The 13,522-nt window shown below is 46.9% G+C and overlaps 1 protein-coding gene across 1 annotated transcript; it reads right to left on the reverse strand.

Moving 5' to 3' along the window:
- Nucleotides 1-599: 599 nt before the first annotated feature.
- Nucleotides 600-12,205, reverse strand: LOC139416682 (growth/differentiation factor 10-like). Its single transcript, XM_071165649.1, has 3 exons — nt 11,941-12,205; nt 1,746-2,857; nt 600-873 (listed from the first exon to the last, which is right to left on the reverse strand). Exons 1-3 carry the CDS (start codon nt 12,203-12,205, stop codon nt 682-684), a joined length of 1,569 nt encoding a protein of 522 aa, XP_071021750.1. The 3' UTR covers nt 600-681.
- Nucleotides 12,206-13,522: the final 1,317 nt, after the last annotated feature.

The following is a 13,522-nucleotide window of genomic DNA, read 5'->3' on the forward strand; positions in this document are numbered from 1 at the left end:
CCAGCCAACTTGAAACAACTGTGGGAACCATTGGAGTCAACATGGGCCAGCATCCCTGTGGAACGCTTTTGATTCCTAGAGTCCATGCCACGAGGAATTGAGGCTGTTCTGATGGAAAAGAGGAGGGGGTGAGCTACTCAGTATTAGGAAGCTGTTTTGTACACTCAGGGTATTTGTTTTACAGGTCACATGCCCCATCTTCTGTCTGAAATGGGTATATTAAAGTAAGCATGATCAGTGCCTAAACAACTAAAAATAAACACAGCGCCAGTCAAGCAGCCCTGGTTTTTGAACGTAACAATTTTAATTAAAGTTGTTTGGAGGGAGAGAGCTCTCTCAGTACCTGTAGTCCTTGAAGTGGTGATGCTGCTTTGTCGAGGGTATGGTAGATGTGGAGAATATTGTGGTGGCGTGTGTCTACTGCTACTGGAGGACATGACTGGTGCTGCAACGACAGATAACGTGCCTCTTCAACTCTTCTTTGCGTTCACCTATCTCAGCGTCAAACGCCTGAGGGACAACAAGGGACGAAGAGATGGACAGACACCTCAACTCATCCGTCCGTTTATGAATATATCTTGTGTCTTTTTTTCCTTCCCTTTTTTTTTCTTCCTTTTTCCTTTTAAATCCCTGCCATTCCATCCTGTCTTGTCCAACATTGTTCCCCTCTGTCCTTTGGGTCTATCTGCAGGCACAGCTCTCCACAGACATGCTGGGGTAGACCTTGAGCACCAGGTTACCTCCCTCGTCCTGGTAGAGAACCACCAGAGGGCTCATCTTCTCTGGGGCACAGCAGGGCTCTGGGACCCCTGGAACTATCCCAACCGCACGGACTATACTCTGGATGGTTGCATGGTTAGAGGGATGCAGCACCTGGGAGAGAGGGAAGCAACGGGGAGAGAATGGGAAGGGCCGGTGAGGTAGAGAAAGAGATGGAGAGAGAGAGAGAGAGAGAGAGAGAGAGAGAGAGAGGTTACAGCATTGTAACTTTGAATCAAATCCAATTTTATTGGTCACATGCGCCGAATACCAGAGCCTTAGACCTTACAGTGACATGCTTACTTACAAGCCCTTAATTAACCAACAATGCAGTTTTAAGAAAAATAAGTCTTAAGAAAGTATTTACTCAAATAAACTGAAGTAAAAAATAAATAAGAACATTTAAAAACAACAAATATTTAAAGAGCAACAATAAAATGATAGTATCGAGGCTATATACTGTACAGTTAATGTGTTGGGGGCACAGGTTAGTTGAGGCAATCAAGTTCATATGAACATGTAGGTAGAGGCAATGCCTGTAATAAAACTGGCAATGCCTGTAATAATTCAACAGGAAAAATTACATGAAGGTCATTCTGTTTTTTTTTTTTTAAAGAAGGAAGACTAGCCTTGATAAAAGCTATCTATGATTTAGGAGCACAATGGTTATTCATTTAATAAAGTGCAAGTAGGGAAAACATAACGTACATGTAAGTGTGTCCGCACTGGCCAGTAATGTATCTACTGATTTATACTATTTCATAAATGTTGTAGACATATCATCAGACTGGGAGCAATGGAGCAATTCCAAATTGAGAACCAGAAAAACATTCTCCGCAGTCATGTGTCCTCTCTGCCTTACATAAGCTCTGCTCTGTGCTCTAACATTGGCCATATGTATTGAGTCTGTATCTCTTCTTTAGCTCAGAAGGCTACCAAAGACTGGATTTCACATGGGTTCAAATCCGGCTAGTCATAGTCTTTACCTTGGGCATGGGGAATCCACAGGTTCCAGCGCAGTAAAAGGTATCGAAGGCTTCAGGCGCCAGGACCCACTCACTCCAGCCGATGTCGGCAAAGTCGACCCTGAGTGTCCTCCTAGAGCAGCTCCTAATCTGGGGCTCCGATCCCCACTGTCTCTTCTTCGCCTTGCGCATTGTCCACTCATCAAAACTCAGCATTGGAGACTTACTTCCTCCTGCCTTCCCTCTATCGTTTCTTTCATCACTCCTTCCCTCAATGTTGTCTTGCAACCTACTCCCTCTATCGCTGCTCTTCTTTGGGGTCCTCTCGTCCAAGCTCAGAACTGGCGATTGACTCCCTCCATCCCTCTCTCCATCTTTCACTTCTTCCTCTCCATCCTGGCCGGTCCTCATCCTCTCCTTCCTCCCAGGCTTGGGATTGATAGGTTTCAGGGTGTGGTAGGCGGTTTCAAACAGGTCATCTTTCCTGGATCCGCTAGGCCTGTACTCCACCTCTGGTAGCTCGTTGTTCTGGATGGAGTCTGGGTGGGATGGTACCCCCCTTCTTACACGACCCTTTGACCCCTGTTTAGGGGGAAGACGAGAAGGGTGAGAAGAATTTTCCTTCACCTCAGCCTCAGGGCCATACCTCTGTAAAGTCTGTGCCACACTGTTGGGCTCATCTAGCGCATGGTCATCAGCATACATCAATAAATAAGGTAGACTGGCCCCCGACAGTGTGTCCTCTGGCTGTCTGTGGTACTGCAGTCCAAAGTCCAGCTCCACCGACACAAAATGACTGCCCTTTTCCCTGGCCTCTTTTATCGCCACAGTCACGTCCTGCATCTGCCACAACCCTTTCTGGTTAGGGTGAAATGTCATGTTGCCTAGCAATGACACCTGCGACCCTGGATTGAACCCTGACCCAGAGGGGTTGGAGTGAAGGAAGAGATGGATGTAGGGAGCAGGGTGGAGGTGTAGAGAGCGACAGGCCGGGATTTTGTAGCGTTTGCCCAACCAGGCCCTTGGCCGTGGGCACCGGTCGAACAAGAAGTGAAACGTGGCAGAGAGGATGAGCTCTGAGTCCTGGAGAGACGTCAGGTTCAGATGGTAAAACGTCCTCTGGTCAGACGAGTCTACAGGGGGAGAAATGTGTTACTTCAGATAGTCTTTCACAGTGACCCAGGCCTTAACAACTAAAGAGCAGACAGAGGCACATTGATTCCCTAGGTGGGAAGAAACCTTGAGTGGAACCAGAGTCTGGAGAGCGAACCCATCGTTCTCTGGCTGTTATAGGAGAGGATAGGAGAGGTGAAGAGTTAGGGAGATGGGGAAGGAAAGAGAGAGGGTGAGGGGGATGGGGAGAGAGGAGAGGAGAGGAGAGGAGAGGATAGGGGGAGTGAGTGAGGGAGGGAGATGGGTGCAGAGGAGAGGGGGGAGGGTGGCATGAATAACATATTCATGATGTACACTAGGCAAACAGCAGACGTATTGTCCATTGTATATGCGTCTGCGGATGTATGGAGTGACTTAAGAGATATACATTACTCTGTATCCAGCCTCAGGCATATGGAAACGCTTATTTCAGTTTCCTCCAAAGCTTCCCCTAAGCCACTAATACAGCCAACACTGTCTGCCACGCACCAAGACACTAACCTAATGTTTTTACAGATCTCCTGTTGTTGTCAAAACTCCCTTACATCTCTCCTTAGATTACATGGCTTCTGCAGTTAAAAAAAAAACATGTGTTATGATATCTGATAACCACTTAAAGAAAAGCTCCTCCTTAAATTGACATTTTTATATTATATGTAAACAGTTGAGTTATTTTAGTGCATTGCTGTGTTCTGCTCATCGAGGGGAACGTTCGTTTGTGCAAATGGTTTGAAGAGATTTTGAGAGATCGATCGACTTGGTTCTTGCAAGACTCAACTGCTGAATCATCAGGCAACCCAAGGAAGGGATGGGATAGGAGGACTATAAACCCAACAAAAGGACAACCACAAGAATTAGGACAGAGGTAAACAAACACAAAACCCCCTGGGGGAGAAAGCGGAAGGATTTCTAAGGGATTTCTGGAGGATCGTTCAGGCCTGATAGGGAAACAAGCATTCAGATGAACAAAAAAACAAGCAGAAGAGCACTTGGAAAGGAGGCTGAAGCGGTGAAACATTCTGAACCTTGAGAAAGTATCTTAATCTATGTGTAATGTGCTGTTTCATTGTTCATAGAAGTGCAGAGAGAATTTATCTATAGGTGCATTACTTAAACAAGTGAGCTCATCAAGGGGAACATGCACATCATTCTAGAGAAGTGTGCATTGTTTAAAGAGGTCCACATGGAGATGAAGATGGATGCATTCTCTACGCATTATTTCAGAGACCTTGCCAACGCGTATCCTGAAAAAAATTCTAAAAGAAATTGCTAAGGGAATCTCCAGAGACTCTGAGGGCAGACATCCTAAAAGCGAACAAGGAAATAAGAAATAAAAGGAGACCTTCTGATGATCCTAATGCTTGGCACACAGTTCTCCACAAGACCAATAATGATCTTAAAATGTCAGAAAACAGAACACTGAGGCAACTGTATATTGATTCCACCCCCAAATGTAACATTGATATATATATATATAATAACGGTACTGTGATGGTTCAAGGTTCGGAGGCCAGTCTGGATCAATTTGACCACTAGCTCGACCAAATAAAACCTTTTGTTGCTGAACTTAAAACCTCTCTACTGTCACTACCTACAACAGCCTTCACTCCCTCTGTGCCTCGGTATGTAGTCCCCAGTGTCCCTCTCCCTCCCTCGCCTGGAGCAGACACAGCCCTGAGCACGCCTCTCTCACACGCAACACCTGCAGTACCACAGCATATTATAGAGGAGGAGATCAGCCTGGTGCGTCAGCATAGGGATGGGATCCGGGAGCTGCCGTGTGCAATGAACAATGTTGAGGACGACAGTTAGGCTGTCAGGATGTTTCGGCTCTCAGGGTGGCAGTGTGCAGACGGAGAGAGGCACTATCCGGCACAGTCAATGCCAGCCACATGCACAACCTGCAGAAAGAGCTATATGAACTAAGGCAGGAATTTCTTAGCCGCCATCATCCACTCTACAAAGGGTCCCACAAAAACCCTGGACCAGGCCAACAGCTGAATCAGAACCCACCAACGAACCCAACCAACCCAACCAACCAATGCACCAACCCAGCTGACCCCCTCCATCCCCATCTCACGGCCTGTAATTACTCCCATCACTCCTGCCATCCTCCATAGACCTGACGAGAAACCAGACATAATATTAATGATGGACTCAAATGGAACGATTCAATTAGAGAATACAACTTTCCCAAATAAAAAGGTGTCAAAGTGCCCAACAACAGAGAGAGCTTATGGAGCACTTGACTGTGGCCCAGCCTAGCTCTCCAAGCCATATAATCATTCACGCAGGGACCAATGACCTGTGTGCCAAACATCACAGCACAGCACAGCTCTACATGACCTGACCAATCACAGAACAGCTCTACCCGACCAGGCCCACCTCAACTCAGCCCAGCTCTACCCAGCACCGAAAAACACCGTTGAGGGTAGTGCACCACATGATGCAGTCCACACCATGTATCATTCACATCATCAGCCCTCATATGCTGAGAGTTTGGAGCTTTGCCAGCCACACTGCCCTCCACACCACCCTCCTCAATTACCCCCACAACCTCCCTCCCAGACTAGTTTTGGTTACCCTCCCTACTCCCATGCCCAGGACAGGCCTGGGACACTCCCGCCCCCAATGGCAGCCCCAACCCTGCAACAGGAGGCACACCAAGGCCTCCTGTGCACACACAGAATTGAGCACCAACAGCCACTCCTTTGGCGGGAGCTTCATCCAGGTAGACTGAGCTCTGCCAACACTGCTATCCCAGTTCCCGCCCCAGCCACTGCATCCAGAGAATTAAGGGAGGTTTGTCAAATGCTTAGACTACTTTGCTCTCACGTGGTTGGCCCAGGACCTTGGCAAAGTCTCAACTTATTCAACAAACAGCTGTAGATGACCCTACGCCTGTTAGCTCTTATGGGAATGAGCTGAATATACCCCTCTGACTTTAAATCTCAGTTTAGGTCTAATGGACCTAAACGTGCTAAGAAACATGGTTCAATGGTTCTGTATCTGAAGAAGACTTTGAAGTAAATTATTCTAATATATTTAGAGGAGTGGCCATATATACTACAGGTTAAACGTTTTAGAACAGCTACTCATTCAATGGTTTTTCTATATTTAAAATATTTTCTACATTGTAGAATAATAGTGAAGACACCACAACTATGAAATAACACATATGGAATCATGTAGTAACCAAAAAAAGTGTTAAACAAATCAAAATATATTTTATATTTGAGATTCTTCCAAAAGCCACCATTTGCCTTGATGTCAACTTTGCAACCTCTTGGCATTCTCTCAGCCAGCTTCAAGAGGTAGTCACCTGGAATGCATTTCAATTAACATGTGTGCCTTCTTAAAAGTTGATTTGTGGAATTTCTATATTTCTTAATGCATTTGAGACAATCAGTTGTGTTGTGACAAGGTAGGGGGGGGGGGAATCAGAAGATAGCCCTATTTGGTAAAAGACTAAGTTCATATTATGGCAAGAACAGCTCAAATAAGCAAAGAGAAACAACAGTCCATCATTACTTTAAGACATTAATGTCACGATCGTCTGAATGAATAGAACAAGGTGCAGCGTACTTAGAGTTCCACATGTTTAATAAATATGCAACTCACCAAAAACAAACAGAAGAAAACGAAACGTGATGTTCTGGGCTGCTCACAGGCAGCTACACAAAAACAAGGTCCCACAAACAACAGGTGGGAAAAGGGTGCCTAAATATGACCCCCAATCAGATACAACGATAGACAGCTGCCTCTGATTGGGAACCATACCAGGCCAACAAAGAAATAGAAAACATAGATTGCCCACCATAGTCACACCCTGAACTAAGAAAAATAGATAATTAAAAGGATGCCTAAGGTCAGGGCGTGACAGTACCCCCCCAAAAAGGTGCGGACCCCGTCTGCAAACCTGAACCTATAGGGGAGGGTCTGGGTGGGCATCTACCCTCAGTGGCGGCTCCGGTGAGGGACGCAGACCCTGCTCCGCTCGTAGCGCCGCCAACTTCGGTGGCGCCACTGGCGCGGGGATCGTCACCGGAAGCTCCGGACTGTGAATCATCGCCGGAGGAATCGCTGGGGACTCCGGACCATAGATCGTCGCAGACGGCTCCGGACAGTAGATCGTCGCAGACGACTCTGGACAGTAGATCGTCGCAGATGGCTCCGGACCGTGGATTGTCGCCGGAGGAACCGGGCCGTGGATTGTCGCCGGGGACTCCAGACCGTGGATTGTCGCCGGGGACTTCGGACCGTGGATTGTCGCCAGAGGCTCTGGACCGTGGATCGTCGATGGTGGCTCCGGGCCGTGGATCGTCGCCAGAGGCTCCGGACCGGGAACCCCCGCCGGAGGCTCCGGCCTGGGAACCATCACCGGAGGCTCAGGACCGGGAACTGTCGATGGAGGCTCCAGGGCTCCGGAACGGGAACCGTCGCCGGAGGCCCCGGCCCGGGAACCGTCGCCGGAGGCTCCGGACTGCCGACCGTCGCTGGAGGCTCTGGACTGCAGACCGTCGCAGGAGGCTCTGGTCTGCAGACCGTCGCAGGAGACCTGGAGCATGGAGCTGGCACAGGACGTACTGGGCTGGGGAGACGCACAAGAGGCCTGGAGCGTGGGGCCGGCACAGGACATACCGTGCTGTGGAGGCACACTGGAGGTCTGGTGCGTGGAGCTGGCACAGGATGTACCGGGCTGGGGAGACACACAGGAGGCCTGGTGCTTGGAGCTGGCACAGGACATACCGGGCTAAGGAGATGTACAGGAGGCCTGGAGCGTGGAGCCGGCACAGGACGTACCGTGTTGTGGAGGCTCACTGGAGGTCTGGAGCTTAGAGCTGGCACAGGATGTACCGGGCTGGGGAGACACACAGGAGGCCTGGTGCGTGGAGCTAACACAGGACATACCGGGCTAAGGAGATGTACAGGAGGCCTGGAGCGTGGAGCCGGCACAGGACGTACCAGGCTGTGGAGGCGCACTGGAGGTCTGGAGCTTAGAGCTGGCACAACGTGTCCTGGACAGATGACAACCTTTGCACGGCAAGTGCAGGGAGCTGGCACAGGACATACCGAGCTGTGGAGGCGCACTGGAGACACGGTGCATAGAACCGGCGCACATTGTACCGGAACGATAACACGCTCCTCAAAGCGAGTGCGGAGAGCTGGCACAGGACGTGCAGGGCTGGGGAGGCGTACTGGAGACCTAGTGCGTTGGGCCGGCACAGTCTTCACCAGATGGCTAGCGGCAATAAACTGAGGACACGCTCCTTAGGACGAATGTCATGCCTCATGCACCAACACAACAGCTCTCTCATAACACTCTCCTCCAATTTCCCCATCAACTCACTGACTGTCTCTGATTCACTCCCTTCACTCCCCTCCAAGTTCACCTTCCTCTCCCAGACTGGCTCTGGTTCAACCCTCGGCTCCGCCGACCAACCCATGTGCCCCCCCCAAAATATTTTGGAGGCTGCCTCTCCGGCTTCCGTCTTGGCCGCGAACCCCGGTGTCGTCGTTGTTGCTCCTTCCCTGCCCCCGCCAGCTTCCATGGCAGGCTCCTGTCTCCTGACATGATTTCGTCCCACGTCCAGGATGTCCTCCACTCTTGGCTTTCCTCCCAGGCCCAGGATCCCTCCTCCTGGGCACGCTGCTTGGTCCGTGGGTGGTGGGATCTTCTGTCACGATCGTCTGAATGAATGGACCAAGGCGCAGCGTACTTAGAGGTCCACATGTTTAATAAATATGCAACTCACCAAAAACAAACATAAGAAAACGAAACATGACGTTTTGGGCTGCTCACAGGCAGCTACACAAAGTCAAGATCCCACAAACAACAGGTGGGAAAAGGCTGCCTAAATATGATCCCCAATCAGAGACAATGATAGACAGCTGCCTCTGATTGGGAACCATACCAGGCCAACAAAAGAAATAGAAAACATAGATTGCCCACCCTAGTCACACCCTGACCTAACCAAAATAGAGAATTAAAATGATCTCTAAGGTCAGGGCGTGACAATTAAGGTCAGTCAATACGAAAAATTTGCAGTCGCGAAAACCATCAAGCGCTATGATGAAACTGACTCTCATGAGGACCGCCACAGGAAAGGAAGACCTAGAGTTACCTCTGCTGCAGAGGACAAGTTCATTAGAGTTACCAGCCTCAGAAAATGCAGCACAAATAGATGCTTCACAGAATTCAAGTAACAGACACATCTCAACATCAACTATTCAGAGGAGACTGTGTGAATCAGGCCTTCATGGTCGAATTGCTGCAAAGAAACCACTACTAATAAGAAGAGACTTGCTTGGGCCAAGAAACACAAGCAATGGACATCAAACCGGTGCAATTTGTCCTTTGGTCTGGAGTCCAAATTGGAGATTTTTGGCTCCAACCAGCGTGTCTTTGTGAGACGCGGTGCGGGTGAACGGATGATCTACGCGAGACTCCTCCATACTTTACGGTGGGAAATTCAAATGCTTAGATAATCTGAGGTTTTATGGTGTGGGGCTGCTTTGCTGCTGACACTGTCTGTGATTTATTTAGAATTCAAGGCACACTTAACCAGCATGGCTACCACAGCATTCTGCTGCGATACGCCATCCCATCTGGTTTGTGCTTAGTGGGACTATTATTAGTTTTTCAACAGGACAATGACCCAACACACCTCCAGGCTGTGTAAGGGCTATTTGACCAAGAAGGAGAGTTTATCAGATGACCTGGCCTCCACAACCCCCCGACCTTACAAAACAGAAAAATACTAATCCTTGTTAAATTAATTAAGAAGAGACATTGTAAAATGTTTTTGGCTCTAGAACATTTATCCTCTATATGTATTCCTCTGGAATAATAAACAATTCAGAGTCAAAGATAGATCTAACCCTTGGTTTTCTTTCAGAGCTATCATAGCACATTCAGATGAGATATCAGACCTGGGCCAAAGCAAGGAAAACAGTGTAGTGGACTGGTAAACTTTCAGACAATGGAGAAACAGATTAAAAAAGCTAAACCAAGCCACTTTTTGAGCTCTATCTATGACTCTGCAGGTGATCTTTCAACATTTTGGAAAACAGTAAATGCACTGAAGCGTACAAATTCCTCTTCTTCCCTGCCTAAGCAAGTTCTGCCTGACTCTGGCATCATAACTGAGAAGAGTGGAATAAGTGATGCTTTTAATCACAATTTTATCTCAGCAGGATTTTTATTTGAGATAAACAGTGGTTTAATTGACCCTTTTCATTCAATAGACTGCTCCTCCCTCTGCCCGCCTATGGCTGACTCAACGTCTAACCTGTCTACTTCTAGTGAATCTTTTTTTTCAATTCAACAATTGACTATCTGTGATGTGCTAGATGTCTTGCTTAAGATTGATGTCAAAAAAACTCCACTGGGGAGGACATGCTTTATCCATTTTTACTGCTGCTCTCTGCCCCCCTGATTGCTGAATAGTTAACCAATATTTTTAACCTGACGATTATATCTGGTACCATCCCCAAGGTTCGGAAGGTGGCCCATGTACTCCCCCTTCACAAAGGTGGTGACCCTTGCGACCTAAATAATTTTTCCCTCTATTTCTATACTTTTTTTTGCCTAGCTAAAATATTACAAACCTTGATTAATTCTCAGCTAAGATATTTCTTATCTTTGAAATGTATTTTAAATGTACTGTACATCAGTCAGGTCATAGCACTCTCTCGGCCACATTCCTAGTTATGAATGATGTGGTTACCTGTATGGATAAAAGACAACATTGATCTTCCTTGACCTGTCAAAGGCTTTCGATACAGTTTTATCACTCACTGCTAATTCAGAGGCTTTCCTCAGTTGGCCTAGACCAGGCTGCATGTAGCTGGTTTAACAATGACTTGACAGATAGAAGTCAATATGTATCTACTGATGGTGTTAAATCAGGTTTCCTGGATATTACGAAAGGTGTCGCACAAGGGTTGATTCTGGGTCCTGTACTTTTTACTGTTTACATTAACAAAAAAATGTAGCCTGCATGCTGTATGCTGATGATACTGCTGTATATGCTATTACCCCCACGGTTGACCAGTTTTGTCTTCATTTTACTATAGAAAAACTTTATTGACCTAAATTTTTTATTGAATGCAGGTAAAACTAAGTATATGTTGTTCTCCAGAGAGCATAAAAATGACTGATTTAAGCATACGTCCATAATGCTTACAAATATCTGGGCATCTGGACAGATGAAAAGCTGTCTTTTAAAAAGCATATTGATGCATATTTTCTGTAATTGATTTAATTCAGGGATCCTCTGTAAAAGAGACCTTGGACTCCCTGATAAAATACAGGTTAAATAAATTAAACAAAATGTTAAGTCAATGTGGGCCTGTTTTGTTCATAAAAAAACACCACAGGAAAATGGCATCAATACATGCTAAGCCTTCATACTCCAGCCCAGGATACAGTGGCCTCTTTATAGGAAAATAGATATGGTGCATTATTGGTGTCCGCCTGTCTCCTAGTTACCGCATTGTTGTCGTGGCCAGCGCGGCAGCTGGGCTCCACTTGGGGGCGAATTCTACACACATTCTTGTGCGTCTGCGGCTGGAGCTGTGGCAGGATTACACTACAGCTGAAGCGACTCATACAGATCTGCCCAAGTGCGTCATAAAATGCACTGTGGTATTCTCAGAAGGTTCCAAAACAATCCTACCTATTTGGGGTGTCTGACCACATGCGTCGGCTTTTTTCAGCCTGCTGTTGGCTATTTCAATTAATTAGGTTGCCTACTAGAAGGGAATTGGGGGGGGGGGGGGGGGGGGGGGGGTGGCAGTACATCATTGATATTATTGAAAAACATAAAGACATTTCGGTTGTTATATAATATAACCATAAATTCATCATAACTGTGTGAGTGAAGGCACCTCCTATGCACGTTGCATTTCTCTCCATGCCTATCTCATCAGCGCCTTTCCCTCTGAGGACAGACATACTCTGAGAATTTAGGTCACATATCAGAGTTGAGGATATTACTAATTGATCTACATTAATTTTCCTGTCCAGCATCATAGACAGCCATACCACAGTCACACTCACCTTGGCTGGCTCTGAAACTCCTGACAGTGTTTCCCTCTCTGAGTCGTTTCAGATCTCTGTTGTATTTCTCATACAGCCTGTACATGTGCTGTGAGACCACATCCTGATTAGCTCTGTCTCGGTCAAACGGAGAATCAGTTCCATCGCTGCCCTGTCCCTGCAAGCCCCATGGGGTTCGGCTCGAGGTCCGACCCTCCAAAGTTCCAAGACAACAACCTAGCATTAGAAAAAGCATGTGCGCGGTAAACTCGAACCAGACTGCCATTTCAGAACCAAACACAAAATCCTTTACTTCAAGGGAGAAAACGCACATCCGAGGAATGACTTGTAATGATGGTGTCTGTAATAAAGGCGTCCGCTTTTACTCCTCTTTTATGCCGTGTGGATGCTGGAGGTTAGTTAACTCTCCTCAGAGCTACTTTAACACTTGTTTCTCCTTTACAGCCAGAGGTTAGAGGGGTAACACTGGAGTAGTGAAAGGTGCTGACGTCCACTTCTGCAGCCAATGAGAGAACTCACACACTACAGTTCCAGTTCGTTATTCCCGTCTCGCTCTCTCTCACAAGCATGCGCGCGCACACACACACACACACACACACACACACACACACACACACACACACACACACACACACACACACACACACACACACACACACAATTCCATCTTGAAGCAAATATTTCAAACCCACAAAAATGTAACAATCCAAATATGTTATTAATAAAATTGGACGATGATGACGATTGATATGCTGTTGGTGTTTTATTGATATTTGTTAAATGTGTCATAACAAGTATTGTTGAGTTATGTCGTCAACATTTCTGTTTCAAATAGCATCACAACATTGTCTGCAATAACTGCTTTTGATAGCAACTCAGTCACAAATGATTAGTGAACTACACCTACAATAACAGTCGGGGTATTAACCAACCAGGGCTTATTATGAATAGTGTTATTGTGTCTTTGTGTGTGTGTGTGTGTTTGTGTGTGTCTGAGAGAAAGAGAGCATAATGAGTGTGTTATTGAGAAGTGGAGTGTTACAGAGAGGCTGTGAGAAGAGAGGAGGGAACTCACATTTTATAAATGGGATTCAGAACATGACTCTACCAATGGTCTTGCCACCTCGGGTGTTATTGTGTGTGTATGTGTGTGTATGTGTGTGTGTGTCTGTCTCTGTGTGTGTCTGTCTGCAGCTCCATGCCAACAATGCTAGTTCTGTGAGACCGGCGGTCTCCAGCAGAGAGGCTGTAACTAGCCCGGCCTCTCAGGTCACCCTCTGTCACCACACACACAACCAAACCCACACCCACACACACATTTTTTTACTATCTTTGTGTGGACCAAACAATTGATTCCCATTTAAAGTCCCATTTTCCCTAACCTCTAATTCTAAACCTAACCCTTAATCTTAACCTTAACCAGTAAACCCAAAACCCTAACCCTAACCTTAATTCCTAACCCTAAACCTAACCCATAACCCTAATTGTAACCCTAACACACAACATACATTCCCCCCCACTCCCGGACTTCAGACCTATATCATATCTATACCCCCCCCCCCCCCCCACACACACACACACA

The sequence above is a fragment of the Oncorhynchus clarkii genome, chromosome 1, assembly GCF_045791955.1.
Source record: "Oncorhynchus clarkii lewisi isolate Uvic-CL-2024 chromosome 1, UVic_Ocla_1.0, whole genome shotgun sequence".
NCBI lineage: Eukaryota > Metazoa > Chordata > Actinopteri > Salmoniformes > Salmonidae > Oncorhynchus > Oncorhynchus clarkii.